The sequence below is a fragment of the Curcuma longa genome, chromosome 21, assembly GCF_044706935.1.
Source record: "Curcuma longa cultivar G26 ecotype Majalengka, Jawa Barat chromosome 21, ITB_CL_G26_1.1, whole genome shotgun sequence".
In the NCBI taxonomy this organism is placed as follows: Eukaryota; Viridiplantae; Streptophyta; class Magnoliopsida; order Zingiberales; family Zingiberaceae; genus Curcuma; species Curcuma longa.
In genome coordinates this window covers 2,302,719-2,317,822 of record NC_133881.1, presented here as the reverse complement: position 1 = coordinate 2,317,822, position 15,104 = coordinate 2,302,719, and the positions used below count along the sequence as shown (strand labels likewise).

The 15,104-nt window shown below is 41.6% G+C and overlaps 3 protein-coding genes across 3 annotated transcripts; all 3 read left to right on the top strand.

Annotated features, from left to right (window-relative positions):
* The first annotated feature begins 2,168 nt into the window (after positions 1-2,168).
* LOC141815681 (cis-zeatin O-glucosyltransferase 2-like) lies at positions 2,169-3,754 on the top strand. The gene is made up of 2 exons (XM_074703633.1): positions 2,169-2,946; positions 3,037-3,754. The coding sequence occupies exons 1-2, from the start codon at positions 2,180-2,182 to the stop codon at positions 3,680-3,682; spliced, it is 1,413 nt and encodes a 470-aa protein (XP_074559734.1). The 5' UTR covers positions 2,169-2,179; the 3' UTR covers positions 3,683-3,754.
* A 4,819-nt stretch (positions 3,755-8,573) lies between these two features.
* Positions 8,574-10,087, top strand: LOC141814188 (cis-zeatin O-glucosyltransferase 2-like). The gene is made up of 2 exons (XM_074702140.1): positions 8,574-9,355; positions 9,442-10,087. The coding sequence occupies exons 1-2, from the start codon at positions 8,574-8,576 to the stop codon at positions 10,085-10,087; spliced, it is 1,428 nt and encodes a 475-aa protein (XP_074558241.1).
* A 2,796-nt stretch (positions 10,088-12,883) lies between these two features.
* LOC141814178 (cis-zeatin O-glucosyltransferase 2-like) lies at positions 12,884-14,406 on the top strand. Its single transcript, XM_074702130.1, has 2 exons — positions 12,884-13,668; positions 13,761-14,406. The coding sequence occupies exons 1-2, from the start codon at positions 12,884-12,886 to the stop codon at positions 14,404-14,406; spliced, it is 1,431 nt and encodes a 476-aa protein (XP_074558231.1).
* The last annotated feature ends 698 nt before the right edge of the window (positions 14,407-15,104 follow it).

Here is a 15,104-nt window from a genome sequence, read left to right as displayed (position 1 = left end):
TATGAAATGGTTGCTATAATAATTTTAAATTCAACTGATAAATACTTTTTTAATAATATTTTATATATAATATTTTTGATCGAATTAATATATTATAATTATTACATTCAGTAACTATTCGTTAAAGTTAAGACGACTCTCGTAACAACAAAATAAATATTTTTTAAAATAAAAAATATATTAAAATTTTATTTTATTTTTAAATAAGTATTAAGTTATCTAAGGTACGTAAGAAATTTTCTTTTTTTTTCTCTAAATCCTCGTTTTTTTTTGCAAGTTGGGATCAAATATCTAATTCTTCTAAGTCAATTAATCATGAATGATTAATTTTTTTATTAGTTATCAGAATGAATAGAAAAATATTTATAACGAACTATCTAATAATTCACCATTCTTAGATTATCATATTAAAACAAATTCGCCTGACAATTCATTTTAACTCAGATCTCTAAATGTGTCAAGAAACTACACAGATGCTTACGTATTTCCAGGGCAACCTTCACACGTTTTAAAGCTTGCTGTATTGCATCTCTGAGGCAACCCTCACACGTTTTAAAGCTTCCAGTAGACTGCCAAATTATGTCGCATCAATCCTCTCGATCGTCACTGTCTGGAAGAGGCGCATAATTGAGTTGATTATGATAAAATAAATTTATTGAAGTAAATAAGAGTTAAATTTTGATAAAATTAAGTGTTTCGGCTAATTACCGCAGATGATCAAGTCACCAGTCAGCGAACTGTCTGACGAAGACGATCCTGAGACCCGACGTCGAGGAGAGGATGAGCAGGAGCGTCGAACTGGAACTGCACCTGAAACACACTCAAAGTAAGAGGTTAGACTGGTGCCGGGGAATTCCGACAAGCCACTTCGATGTTCAAGTTAGAGTTCCGGCGAAGATGAAGAACGAAGAGTAAGTAGTGAGAGTAGTAGGAGTTTTCGAGGGCGGACCTTTTGCACGATGGTGAGTTACTCTTTTTATAACTTGCATTAGGATTTCGTATGTAAGGTCGGCTGACGTACGCCTCGGGCCGCCTCACACTATCGAAAGCACTTTCCTTCTGTTCCCTTCGCTTTTGGCTGTATGTGTAGGGAAGGCGCATAGGCGAAGATCGGGTTTGACACCAGTATATCTTCCTTTTGACAGTATGTGCAGGCGACGAGATTAGAGGGAGAGGTCACATATAATGGCTTGATACGCCTTTTATGCGGTGATGCAGAAAGGAAGGGTGTCAGAAGGAACCAAACTTATGTTATTTGCAGACAAGTCCTTCTTCGAGCGGCGGTGCCCAAGGCTAGTGTCAGAAACTCATAGCTAAGGCTGGGGCCTAGTCTGAATGAGGTGGAGTGGATGAGACAGTATGCAGAAGTGAGGTTGGCTAAGACGAGGTTGGCCAAGAAGGGTTGCTGGCTGAGACGGATCGCTGACCAAGACGGAGTCGGCCAAGAGGAGCCGTTGGCCGAGACGGGGTCGCTAGCCGAGATGGGGTCGGCTGAGACGGAGATGGAGTCGGCCGAAACGGAGATGCTGGCCGAGACGGAGTCGGCCGAGAGGGATTGCTAGCCAAGACGGAGTCGGCCGAGAGGGGCTACTGGCTAAGACAAGTCAGAGATGGGGTAAGAAGTCCTGCGGACTTGTGCTGACACTTCAGTCAGAATTTTGATCTTTGGAAGACTTGTAAGGAAGTCATGTCATCTATCTTGACCATCCGTATCACTAAATTAATATCTTTCTTGTCATGATCAACTATAATTTCTTTATTTACTTTCTCATAATAATCATGGAATTGATAAGTATAAAATAGTTGGAATGGTGATATTTTATTATAAGAAGGGAGAGGAGAAATGACTCAGTACCTAATTTATCTCTCATTTAACTTGTGGAATCGACTCAATTATTGTTGTGGGACCGAACGTCCACGTTTTTGCATTCGTCTTGAGAATCCTGACACAGTGAGCAAGACCCGAACGATTCTTTGGCAGCTAACGGCCGAACTAGACGGAGGACGCTGAGCCTGAGAGCGAAATGGTGCGCATCAACGTTGGCGCATTTTCATTAGATTCTCCGCCCAAATTGTCTTTGATATTCCATGAAATCTCTCTCTATATAAGTGTTTGCGTTGGATTCGATCCAATATGACAACTGATTAGGAGGAAGAGCAGCCGCCGCCGCCGCCGCCGATGGAAACAGTAGCATGCCAGGGGCAAGTACAAGTCGACGGCACAGTGGCGGTGGTGATGGTGCCGCTGACGGCGCAAAGCCACCTCGCGCAGCTCCTCCACCTTTCGCTCTTCCTCTGCACCCGTCGGGGGCTCACCGTCCACTACGCGTCCACCACCACGCACATCCGCCAGGCCACCTCCCGCCTCCACCCTGCCTGGTCCTCCTTCGCCAACGCCATCTCGTTCCACGAGCTCCCCATTCCTGCCTTCTGCAGCCCGCACCCGGATCACTCCGGCACCAAGTTCCCCGCGCACCTCCAGCCCCTGTTCGACGCCTTCGAGCACCTCCGTGCCCCCGTCGGCGACCTCCTCCGCTCCCTCTCTGCTTCCTCCCGCCGCGTGGTTGTCATCCACGATCCGCTCTCCTCTTTCGCCGCTGATGAGGCAGCCGCCTTCCCCAACGCTGAGTCCTACGCCTTTCACTGCGTTCCCGCCCTGTTCCAGATCAGCCTCGCACGACCCTCCGCCGCCCTCGAGCTGAGCCGCGACCACGGCCTCACCCTCCCGTCCTTGGAGGGCATCATGACCGAGGAGTTCATGGCCTTCATCCAACGGCAGTGGACCCCTTCCAGGATCGCTCACACCGCCGGGATGCTCCTCAATACGTGTCGCGCGCTCGAGGGCGAGTTCCTCGATATGTTTGCGCAAGAACCCGCGTGCTGCAGCAACAAGCTGTTTGCCATCGGCCCACTGAGTCCGTTAGCCGTCGTCGCCGGCGAGCGTCTGTAAGTGATTTGCATTGTCGGATTGTCTTTAATTATTTAATCTTTCTTTTGAATTGATTAATTAGTGTCTTGAACTATTATTATCGACAGAGTTAGCTCCCACGAGTGTTTGAATTGGCTGGACGAGCAGCCGCCGGCGTCGGTTGTGTACGTGGCGTTCGGGACGATGACCACGATGTCCGAGGAGGAGGTGAGGGAGCTGGCGCAGGGGTTGCTGCTCAGCCAGCAGCGGTTCCTGTGGGTACTGAGAGACGCCGACAGGGCCGACATATTCGCTTCTGAAGAGGGCGACGACGGCGGGCGGATGGAGCTGGCGGCTGAATGGGAAGAGAAGGTAGGAGGGCGGGGGATGGTGGTGCGCGGGTGGGCGCCGCAGCTGGACATCCTGGCCCACCAGGCGACAGGGGCGTTCCTCAGCCACTGCGGGTGGAACTCGTGCACAGAGAGCCTCTGCCTGGGCGTGCCGATGGTGGCGTGGCCGATGCACTCCGACCAGCCCATCAACGCCGCGCTGGTGGTGGACTACCACGGCGCAGGCGTCGCGGTGCGGGGCGGCGGCGAGGCGGTGGGGCGGGAGGAGATCGCGGCGGCCATCAGGCGGGTGATGGTGGGGGAGGAGAGCGAGGGTGTGAGGCAGCGGGCGAGGGCGCTGGGGGAAGTCTTGAGGGCGGCGGTGGCCGACGGCGGAGCTTCGCGTGCCGAGCTGGACGCCTTCGTTGCTCTCATCACCAGATGAAACCGAAGTCAAATTTTCTATTTATGAAACTAAATATATTGCTATAATGTCAAATCTACTGTCTAAGAAGTATCAAAACACTAAGAAATAATTTATTTATTATGTAAGACGGCGTTTAATTTGATAATACAAAGTATTATGTAAGACGGCGTTTAATTTGATACTATACTCTACTTTTAATATTATTATTATTTATTTAAATTTAAAATTTTAATCAATGGATGAGATACATTATAACAGTTATAATTTAATAGTTACTAAGAACATCCACAATGGATATTTTAATGAGATATTATAATACTCCATTAATATTAAACATCATTATAGAAGAGTTTTATAATACCCCTCCAGTTGAACGCATTCAAATAATTGAATGCGTTCAATTAAAAGTGAGGTGGACCAACTAGAAGGTTAGGTCACCTCACATGTATTTTTTTATTTTTTAATTATATTTATTAAAATAATTAATTTTAATGGCTATTTTAAAATTAAATACAATTTTTAATATTATTTTTTTAAAAAAGATATGAACTTTCAAATATATGACTATTTGATATTCCAACACAAAATACATAGCTAAAATATACTGGCACCTATTTGTGTTGTAATTTATACATCAATGACAATCAATTATTTTTCTCCAAGTTAACTCACTTGATAACCTTTTCTCATGATTTCTCAAATTCATCAAGTGTTGTCCCCAGGGCAATGGTGTCGCGGTACGACATCCAGGTTGTCACTTAGGCACCCGCGGTTCGATCCCCAACTACGGAGTATTTGTAGGAATTTTCCTCCAAATAGGGAGCGCAATCAAAGGATGTTGGGCGTCTGGGCTAGCCGCTGCGTGCACTTCCCGATTTACCCTGGTGGTCGGTGCGAAACTTCCGTGGGACCAGGCCGGTCAGCCCAGAGATAGTCAATGGAGCTAACTAGAATTTATCATTTTTTCAAATTCATCAAGTATTGTAGAATTTGCAATAATATTCTTTTATGCTTTAATAATAATTTCAAAAAGTCAAAGGTATAATTTATCTAAAAATTTTATTCCGTATGTGCCACAACTAATATCGATGCACTGTTTGAGAAAAAACTTATAGCAATAACTTTCGTCATAACAGGATCTTGATCAGTGATGATCACGTTTGGTGGTCCTTTGGCCATGACTTCTATGAACTTCTTAAGTAGCCAAATAAATGATTCGGTTTCTCATCACTTAGAAACCGACAACCAAAAATAATTGTCTGATGATGATGATGATTAACTACTACAAATGATACAAAAATCAACACATATTTGTTGGTGTTATATGTTGTATCAAATATAACTATATCACAAAATACACTGTATGTCTTTCTTGAAACATGATCCGTCTAAAAACAACTACTAAATTTGTTATCTGAACTAGTCCAGTAATAAAAAAAAAACTTGAATTCTTTTCTTTTTCAAATGCAAATAACTCGACAAGTGTTTCAGCATTAATACCCTTTTGTTCATCCCTTAGTTTTTTCTCAAAATTTTAATATCACTTACTGTGCAACCTATACGCTTAAGCCCTTTATACTCTATCTCTAATAATTGTAATTTGTTGACAAATTGACACATTGACATCTGAAAATTATTGAGTCAATGCTTTCTTTATTGTCGAAATATTACGATGTGAGCGTAACAAATGTACCTTTGGAGATTGAAAGTGAATGATTATGGCTTTTCATGAAATTAGTAACAACCTAATTAGGTTCAATTTGTTCCTTCATAAGTGAAATCTTTGATTTACATCCAGTTCTAACTTTGTCATATACTCTTTTCTTTTTCTATCGATCATCTTATACTTGTTTATTCCTTTTTTAAGCATATAAATTTTTTTAAATAATTTTATTTGTCCTTTCATTTTTCTTGTTATTGCTAATTCTTGCACTAAATCTAGTCTCTCGTGCGTATTAGTTATAGAACAAAAATGCCTCCTCCAATGATGCAAATTCCATCTCAATGTTTTACATTTGATCATTAATAACTTAGAGAATGTATAACTGATCATCACAGGCATTTTCTTCCATTATTCAGGAATGTCAGATTCAGAAAATCGACGGACATGAGTGCAAAGCAATTAGGAAAAAACATTCGGAGCACATTGGTACTTGTATTTAGACAAGGGACGGGCGCCGCCGATGGGCGAGCAGCGACGGCGAGGTAATGATATAGATGGAAATTGCAACAGTAGGTCCACACCAGCTAACAGTAATGGTGGCAACTATAGTTCCAAATTATTGTAATTGTGGCAACTATAGTAGAAGAAAAAATAATAATAAATCTAACAGTACTTGTGGAACGGGTTTTGATTTTAAATCAGCTCGTTCATCCTTTTTAAGAGGGGAGGCGGCGGCGGCGGCGGCAGCGAGGAACCTCAACGAGTGCTGACGGTGAGGTACCGCAGCGAGGGGCGGCGGCGAGGGACCTCCGCGAGGGAACAGGCAACAGCTTGGGAGGGACGAGAGGCGAGGAATGGCGGAGACGAGCGGTGGAAAGGGCTTTCGGGTTTAGGGAAAGCGAGCGAAGGAAGCAGCGAGCCGACGCCGAGTGATTAAAAAAAAAAGACTGAGTCAGATATGCCATCTCTGCCCGTCGCCCAGCCGCAGGTGTACAACTATCAAATAGTTATTGTAACTTTAGTAAAAATAAAATAAAATTCATTATTTGAGCGGTGTCATACGATCAATTTTACGATCATCTAAAAAAATAAATTAAAAAATTATAATTAATCACTATAAAAAAGGCATTACCTCAACTTCATCAAGATTCGACCTTTATCCACTTCTATAGTTATTAATTTAGTTGAGCCTGCCGGATTGGCCCGTCCCACCATACAATTTAAGTGGATTGGATTGACATTTTATCAACTCATTTTAAGATAGATTTAGATGGATTGACCTGCTTATGTCCACGACCCACATAGATTGACTTGCGGGAGGCTTAGGTTGGTCCGCGGATTGAGAAAGTTTATTTATTTATTTCAAAATTTAAAGTTAAAACAGAAAACATAAAATTACAATTCAAACTTAACAATTTCAACTTGATAATTTAAATTGTAGTCTAAATTTAAATTTTTTAATATTTTTTATTTTTTGATTGACCCGTGGGTTGACCCGCTTAACCCGTAATTCATCTTAAATTGGTTTGGATTGAAGATTTTCCAACCTGTCAAATTAGTGGGTCGGTCCGTCCTGCCCCACCATATGATGTATTTTTAATGGGTTGGTCTGCCCTGCCCCGCCATGGATTTTTAGTGGGTTGGTCCGCCTCGTCATAAGTTGGCCCGTTTGACAACTCTATCCACTTTAGCAAGTCTGCTGCACAATAACCAATTCAATTATATTTGGATTAAGCGATCAAAAAATAAAAAAATTTAAAAATTTTAAATTTAGATTACAGTTTAAATTAATCAAGTTAAGTTATAATTTTTAAATTTAAATTATAATTTAGATGGACCAAGCTTATCAATTCATTAAATTTTTTATTTTAATTTTAAAATTAAAATAAATAAATAAACTTTTTCAATCCACGAACTAACTCAAGTCCATCGTGGATCAATTCACGCAGGTCACGGGCCTAAACGGATCAATCTATCTAAATTTATTTTAAAATAGATTGATAAAATTTTAGTCCAATATACTTAAATTATTTGACGGAACATATCAACGTAACGAACTCAATCAAAATTAACGGCTATTATAGCCCGAGCTGTAATAAACTCTCTCACATTTCGAAGCTTCCAGTAGACAGACAAATTAAGTCGCATCATCCCTCCGGTCCGAATGTCTAGAAGGTTGGAAACATGATCCACGCAAAGACAACCACAAGCGTCTTAACACAATTCAACATCATGCATAAATTTCTACCATCGAATTGTATACATCTTGTGGCAAAAAATTCAATATTTTTGACAAGGATTGAATTAATATAAAAGCTACTAAATATTGTATATATATACAAGTTTTCTAAGAAAAAAAAATCAAACAAGATGTTCTTTTTTATTGAAATGCTGAAAGGGCATTCTTTTTATTTATTATAAAAAAGTGTCTAATCTCGTATAAGTATATTTTTATTTTTAATATTTTTATATTAGTTACACGTTGATAGCAAAAATATAAATATTTCTAACTCTAATCAATACAAGTAAATTTATTATAACAATTATAGTTCATATTTATTATAACCTAAACACTTCTATTCGTATCAATATTAATAAATCATATCGGAGCAACTATAATTTATAATTATTATAATATAAATACTTAATCTTAATCAATATTAATTAATATTATATTATAATAGTATTTCAATTTTGATAATATTAATAATATTATATTATATTAATATAATATAAAATATTAATTAATAATTGATTTATTTTTATCAATATTAATTAATATTATATTATATTATAGAAATTATAAAATTATAGTAACTATTACTCTATAACTATTATAACATCATAACAAGTTACTTAATTTTTAAAATTTTTTAATTATAGAATTAAGTAGAAAAAAATTTAATTATTTACAGAGTATGTCAAATTGTTATCCCGCACTTTTTATTGGCATATATCGTTCTCGTGAACAACTAAAATTTTTCATTTAATTTTTTTTATACTTAATATTATTATCCAACTCTTTTATATATATAATTTTAGTACTTATTAACTAATTAATAAATAGCGGTGGAATCGGGCCGGCCACCCAGGAATTGAATCGAGACTACTGATTGGATTTATCATTTTTTTAGTTAGTAAGTAGCGAGGCTTTAGTGTTTTGCCTAAAATACCCACTGAAATCTCTTTATTAGCGTTGGATCCAACCTAATACAGCAAACAAGAAGAACACCCAGCTCCTTTCGGATGCCGGCACCGATGGAAGCGGCAGCAAGGGAGGGACAAGTTGGCAGCACAGTGGCGGTGGTGATGGTGCCGTTCGCGGCTCAAAGCCACCTCGCGCAGCTGCTCCACCTTTCGCTCTTCCTCTGCTCCCGCCCAGGCTTCGCCGTCCACTACGCCTCCACTACCACGCACGTCCGCCAGGCTACCTCCCGCCTCCACCCTGCCTGGTCCTCCTTCGCCAAAGACATCTCGTTCCACGAGCTCCCCATTCCTCCCTTCCGCAGCCCGCACCCGGATCCCTCCGGCACCAAGTTCCCCGCCCACCTCCAGCCCCTGTTCGACGCCTTCGAGCACCTCCGCGCCCCCGTCGGCGAGCTCCTCCGCTCCCTCTCTGCTTCCTCCCGCCGCGTTGTTGTCATCCACGATCCGCTCGCCTCCTTCGCCGCTGATGAGGCAGCCGCCTTCCCCAACGCTGAGTCCTACGTCTTTCACTGCGTTCCCGCCCTGTTCCAGATCAGCATCGCACGACCCTCCGCCGCCCTCGAGCTGAGCCGTGACCACGGCCTCACCCTCCCGTCCTTGGATGGCATCATGACCGAGGAGTTCATGGCCTTCGCCCAACGGCAGTGGACCCCTTCCAGGATCGCTCACGCCGCCGGGATGCTCCTCAATACGTGTCGCGCGCTCGAGGGCGAGTTCCTCGACAAGATCGCGCGAGAACCCGATTACTGCGGCAAGAAGCTGTTTGCCATCGGCCCATTGAGTCCGTTACCATTCGTCGCCGGCGCCGTGGCCGAGCGTCTGTAAGTGATTTGCATTGTCGGATTGTCTTTAATTATTTAATCTTTCTTTTGAATTGATTAGTGTCTTGAACTATTATTATCGACAGAGTGAGCTCCCACGAGTGTTTGAATTGGCTGGACAAGCAACCGCCGGCATCAGTGGTGTACGTATCATTCGGGACGACGACGGCGATGTCCTCGGAGGAGGTGAAGGAGCTGGCGCAGGGGTTGCTGCTCAGCCAGCAGCGGTTCCTGTGGGTGCTGAGAGACGCCGACAGGGCCGACATATTCGCGGCGGAAGGGAACGACGACGGCCAGAAGATGGAGATGGCGGCGGAATGGGAAGAGAAGGTGGGAGAGCGGGGGATGGTGGTGCGCGGGTGGGCGCCGCAGCTGGACATCCTGACCCACCAGGCGACAGGGGCGTTCCTCAGCCACTGCGGGTGGAACTCGTGCGCAGAGAGCCTCTGCCTTGGCGTACCGATGGTGGCGTGGCCGATGCACTCCGACCAGCCCACCAACGCCGCGCTGGTGGTGGACTACCACGGCGTGGCCGTCGCGGTGCGGGCCGGCAGCGAGGCGGTGCGGTCGGAGGCGATCGCAGCAGCCATCAGGAGGGTGATGGTGGGGGAGGAGAGCGAGGGTGTGAGGCGTCGGGCGAGGGAGCTGGGGGAAGCGGTGCGGGCGGCGGTGGCCGGCGGCGGAGCTTCGCGTGCCGAGCTGGACGCCTTCGTTGCTCTCATCACCAGATGAAACCCAAGTCAAATTTTCTATTTATGAAACTAAATATATTGCTATAAATGTCAAATCGACTGTTTAAGAAGTATCAAAACACTAAGAAATAATTTATTTATTATGTAAGACGGCGTTTAATATGAAAATACAAAGTATTATCCTTGTTGTTTCAAGTAAGAAAGGCCCACCGAATGGAATAATTAATAATAAATTGATGGAATCTTACAACTGTATCTTGGAGAACATAATATGTCCCCGGGGCAAATAATACACCTAGATATCTACAATTCGATTCTCAACTATGGTGTATTTGTAAGAAATTTTTTTCTAAATGGGGAGTGCAATCAAAGGATGTTGGTTGTTTGAGCTGGTCGCTGTATGTACTTCCCAATTTACTTTGGTGGTCAATGAAAAAATTTTTATGGGACTAGATCGATCATCCTCAGAGATAGTCAATAGGACTAATTAAGATTTATCATTTTTTTTTATAACATGATCCACTTGCTCCAAAGGTTGAGTGTTTTATTACTCTCTTACACGATCTATTGAATCTTAATTTTGATAAATTAATAGATATATTTTTCTTAATAGTAGATTGCCTAAGAATATTAGATGGGTGGAGCATCCTTCTCTATTTACTTCGATCGTTCTAGAATTAATTATGTAAATTAAATATATATGATACCAATTAAAAACATTAAAAAAAAAAGAAATAACACGATCCACTTGATTCCCACCACAAGCATTATAAAAAAAATTCAACGTGCATAAATTTCCACACATTTTCTGGCAAAAAAATACTAATATTTTTGACAATGATTGAATTAATATAAAAGTTACTAAATATTTTTTATATAAAAGTTTTTTCTCGTGCCAATTAGTCATGAGCATGTGATTTGACCGACATCAAATGTTGAGACAAGTCAAAAATATGACGACAAGAATTTTCAACTTTGCATGAGGATCATGATATTCTATTTTAATTTTTTATTAAAATAATATTCTATCTTACGCTTTGGTCATGTATCATTTGCTGAATAATATCCAATACTATACTCTACTATTTAATATTATTATCTTTTATTTAAATTTAAAATTTTAATCAACTTTTATTATCCAGTACCAAAGTGACTTTTAATTTTTTAATAAAATCAACTATTATTATTATTTTTAATATTATTTTTATTTTTATGCTTTTACAATTAGATATTAGAAAATAAGGGAAAATATTTTTAATATTTTATTAACCAAATTTTATATATTTATATTTTTTATTAAAATTTTAAAATTAAAATTAAAATAAATAAATTTAGAGGATTATTTATTAAAATTATGATGTTTAAATTAGTTTAATTTAATCTAAGAGGGAAGAGAAGATAAGTTGTATATATGCAAAGGGGATAAAATTGTAATTAGGTGTGCCTTTTGAGAATAATGAAAATTTAGTATGCCTTTTGAGAATTCTGAGACTTCAAATGTGCCCTTTGAGAATTTGTGGAGATTCATATATTAATCTAATTTCAAATTTATACATGAATATCTAAAAAAATAAACTCAGATCCCATGGTAGCCAACTACTTCCAATTAAAAATTGTAATTTATTTTAAAATTTTTTAGCCTATCCGGATATGATACAGTGATAATATATTCAATAGATTAACCAAGAGGATCCACTATTTGAATCTGAATTATAAGATATTTTTGTTCAACTAGATAAAAAAATCTAGGATATTAGCTATTTGACGAGGAACTACTCGTACTTTCAAATTTATTCGATGAACAAATTAGGAAAGTCATCCACCTCTCAATTAGTCGAGCCTAATACACAAATACTTATATTATAAGAAATCTTAAAATTTAAAATTATAAAAATATATATTTATTTTCTATTAATAATCAATTGATGATGCAACAATAATCACCATATAGTTGACTGTGTTATGTCAAAATTTATAACCATAAAATATATAATAAATTTGATATGAAGTATTTTTAAGCTACTTAAACCTTAATATCTCAATTTATGTATAAGAGCATAATTCTATTCAAGAAATTATAACGAGTACAATAAACTTAATTTGAAGTGTTTTGGAGGTATGTAAGGTCATCAATGAATTTTATTCAAAACCTATTGATGACTTTACAATGCTCACAATTTTTAAATCTAGAATCTTAGAAATCCTTTAATGATGTTGATGGGTGAATATGATAAGCCTAGGCTCTTTAATGTACTCATAATAAAATTATGTCAATTTCAAAAATTAAAAAATTTTATTTAGACTGTGAAATATATATATAAGAATAAGATTACACTAGGGTAGATAAAAGGAGTGTCTTACATTCAAATGCTCAAAATCGCGTAATAAGATGAGCAATAATATACAGTATGAAAAAATACAGTATGAAACCAACATGACACATTACATGCAGTAAGTCTCATATCCATGCAGTGGGACCCATAACCATGTAATTAAGTGTGCCATAAATTTCATGTTGTATATTTTCATATTACATATCATTTCTCTAATAAGATATCAGAAATATATATAAATTAAAAAGTAGATAAATATAAAATTTAGATAAGCAGTCATGGATATTAAAAAAGACCGATTAAGCAGTTTAGTAAATTACAGTAATTATTAAGGAGCGAGGCTCTAAATTTCTGCCTAAAACACCCCTTATTTACTATAACTAGTTAGTAAGTAGCGAGGCTTTAGTGTTTTGCCTAAAATACCCACTGAAATCTCTTTATTAGCGTTGGATCCAACCTAATACAGCAAACAAGAAGAACACCCAGCTCCTGAGCTCCTTCGGATGCCGGCACCGATGGAAGCGGCAGCGCGGGAGGGACAAGTTGGCAGCACAGTGGCGGTGGTGATGGTGCCGCTCGCGGCGCAAAGCCACCTCGCGCAGCTGCTCCACCTTTCGCTCTTCCTCTGCTCCCGCCCGGGCCTCGCCGTCCACTACGCCTCCACCACCACGCACGTCCGCCAGGCTACCTCCCGCCTCCACCCTGCCTGGTCCTCCTTCGCCAAAGACATCTCGTTCCACGAGCTCCCCATTCCTCCCTTCCGCAGCCCGCACCCGGATCCCTCCGGCACCAAGTTCCCCGCCCACCTCCAGCCCCTGTTCGACGCCTTCGAGCACCTCCGCGCCCCCCTCGGCGAGCTCCTCCGCTCCCTATCTGCTTCCTCCCGCCGCGTTGTTGTCATCCACGATCCGCTCGCCTCCTTCGCCGCCGAGGAGGCTGCCGCCCTCGCCAACGCCGAGTCCTACTTCTTCCACTGCCTCCCCGCCCTGTTCCAGATCCTCTTCACCCGACCCTCCGCCGCACACGAGCTGAGCCGTGACCACGGCCTCACCCTCCCGTCCTCGGAGGGCATCATCACCGAGGAGTTCGAGGCCTTCGCCCAACGGCAGTGGAACCCTTCCAGGATCGCTCACGCCGCCGGGATGCTCCTCAACACGTGTCGCGCGCTCGAGGGCGAGTTCCTCGACAAGATCGCGCGAGAACCCAATTACTGCGGCAAGAAGCTGTTTGCCATCGGACCATTGAGCCCGTTACCATTCGTCGCCGGCGCCGCCGTGGGCGAGCGTCTGTAAGTGATTTGCACTATATATGGGTTCTCTTTAATCATGTAATTTTTTTTTCTTTCGAATTGATTAATGCCATGAAATCTACTATCGACAGAGTGAGCTCTCACGAGTGTTTGGATTGGCTGGACAAGCAACCGCCGGCATCAGTGGTGTACGTGTCATTCGGGACGACGACGGCGATGTCCTCGGAGGAGGTGAAGGAGCTGGCGCAGGGGTTGCTGCTCAGCCAGCAGCGGTTCCTGTGGGTGCTGAGAGACGCCGACAGGGGCGACATATTCGCGGCGGAAGGGAGCGACGACGGCCAGCAGATGGAGATGGCGGCGGAATGGGAAGAGAAGGTGGGAGAGCGGGGGATGGTGGTGCGCGGGTGGGCGCCGCAGCTGGACATCCTGGCCCACCAGGCGACAGGGGCGTTCCTCAGCCACTGCGGGTGGAACTCGTGCGCAGAGAGCCTCTGCCTGGGCGTGCCGATGGTGGCGTGGCCGATGCACTCCGACCAGCCCACCAACGCCGCGCTGGTGGTGGACTACCACGGCGTGGGCGTCGCGGTGCGGGGCGGCAGCGAGGCGGTGGGGCGGGAGGCGATCGCAGCAGCCATCAGGAGGGTGATGGTGGGGGAGGAAAGCGAGGGTGTGAGGCGTCGGGCGAGGGAGCTGGGGGAAGCGGTGCGGGCGGCGGTGGCCGACGGCGGAGCTTCGCGTGCCGAGCTGGACGCCTTCGTTGCTCTCATCACCAGATGAAACCTAAGTCAAACTTTCTATTTATGAAACTAAATAAATTGCTATAAAAGTCATAGACACTGTTCAAGAAGTAATTTATTTATCATGCAATTTATTGTTTAAGTCCTCGAGCTTCGTGTCACTCAATTGGAGGTGGTCCATTTTCTATTCCTATTTTTAGATCGCCGGCAATTAAATTATTGTCCAAGTTTTGTATTTTTGTTTTTAAAAAAAATCTATCATCGACTGCCACTCTTTTACCTTCCTAATTTAATAAAAATTCTTATAATAAAATCGCACGGATCTAGAAATAACAAGATGGCAAATCTATAGAATATTTATACCCTGTGTGTTTAGCATGGTGTATAACATATTTCACGTTGTTTGAATCTAATAAATAGATATTCTAAAATAATAAAACAAGTACAAATAAATCTCATATTTGTCCTTTTTATATTAATTTTAATATTTGATCCCTTTTGAATAATCTTTTTTAATAAGTAAAAAAATATATCAAATCCGAATACATTCTAATGTCCAATATGTACTTCTTATACATTTTTGCTCACAATCCAATTGATCCTCATCAAAGAAATTATTATTATGTGCTCTGTATATATAAAATGAATCAAAGAAAATAAAGTAAGATACCTGACCATCCTCCTCTATAATACTGTCCAAATTCGAAATGTTCGTCGGTAGATAGACACCTCCTATCT

Coding starts and splice junctions, on each gene's coding strand:
- LOC141814188 (XM_074702140.1), top strand. CDS start 8,574: ATGCCGGCACCGATGGAAGCGGCAGCAAGGGAGGGACAAGTTGGCAGC. Junction 9,356..9,441: donor GGCGCCGTGGCCGAGCGTCT/GTAAGTGATTTG, acceptor TATTATCGACAG/AGTGAGCTCCCACGAGTGTT.
- LOC141815681 (XM_074703633.1), top strand. CDS start 2,180: ATGGAAACAGTAGCATGCCAGGGGCAAGTACAAGTCGACGGCACAGTG. Junction 2,947..3,036: donor GTCGTCGCCGGCGAGCGTCT/GTAAGTGATTTG, acceptor TATTATCGACAG/AGTTAGCTCCCACGAGTGTT.
- LOC141814178 (XM_074702130.1), top strand. CDS start 12,884: ATGCCGGCACCGATGGAAGCGGCAGCGCGGGAGGGACAAGTTGGCAGC. Junction 13,669..13,760: donor GCCGCCGTGGGCGAGCGTCT/GTAAGTGATTTG, acceptor TACTATCGACAG/AGTGAGCTCTCACGAGTGTT.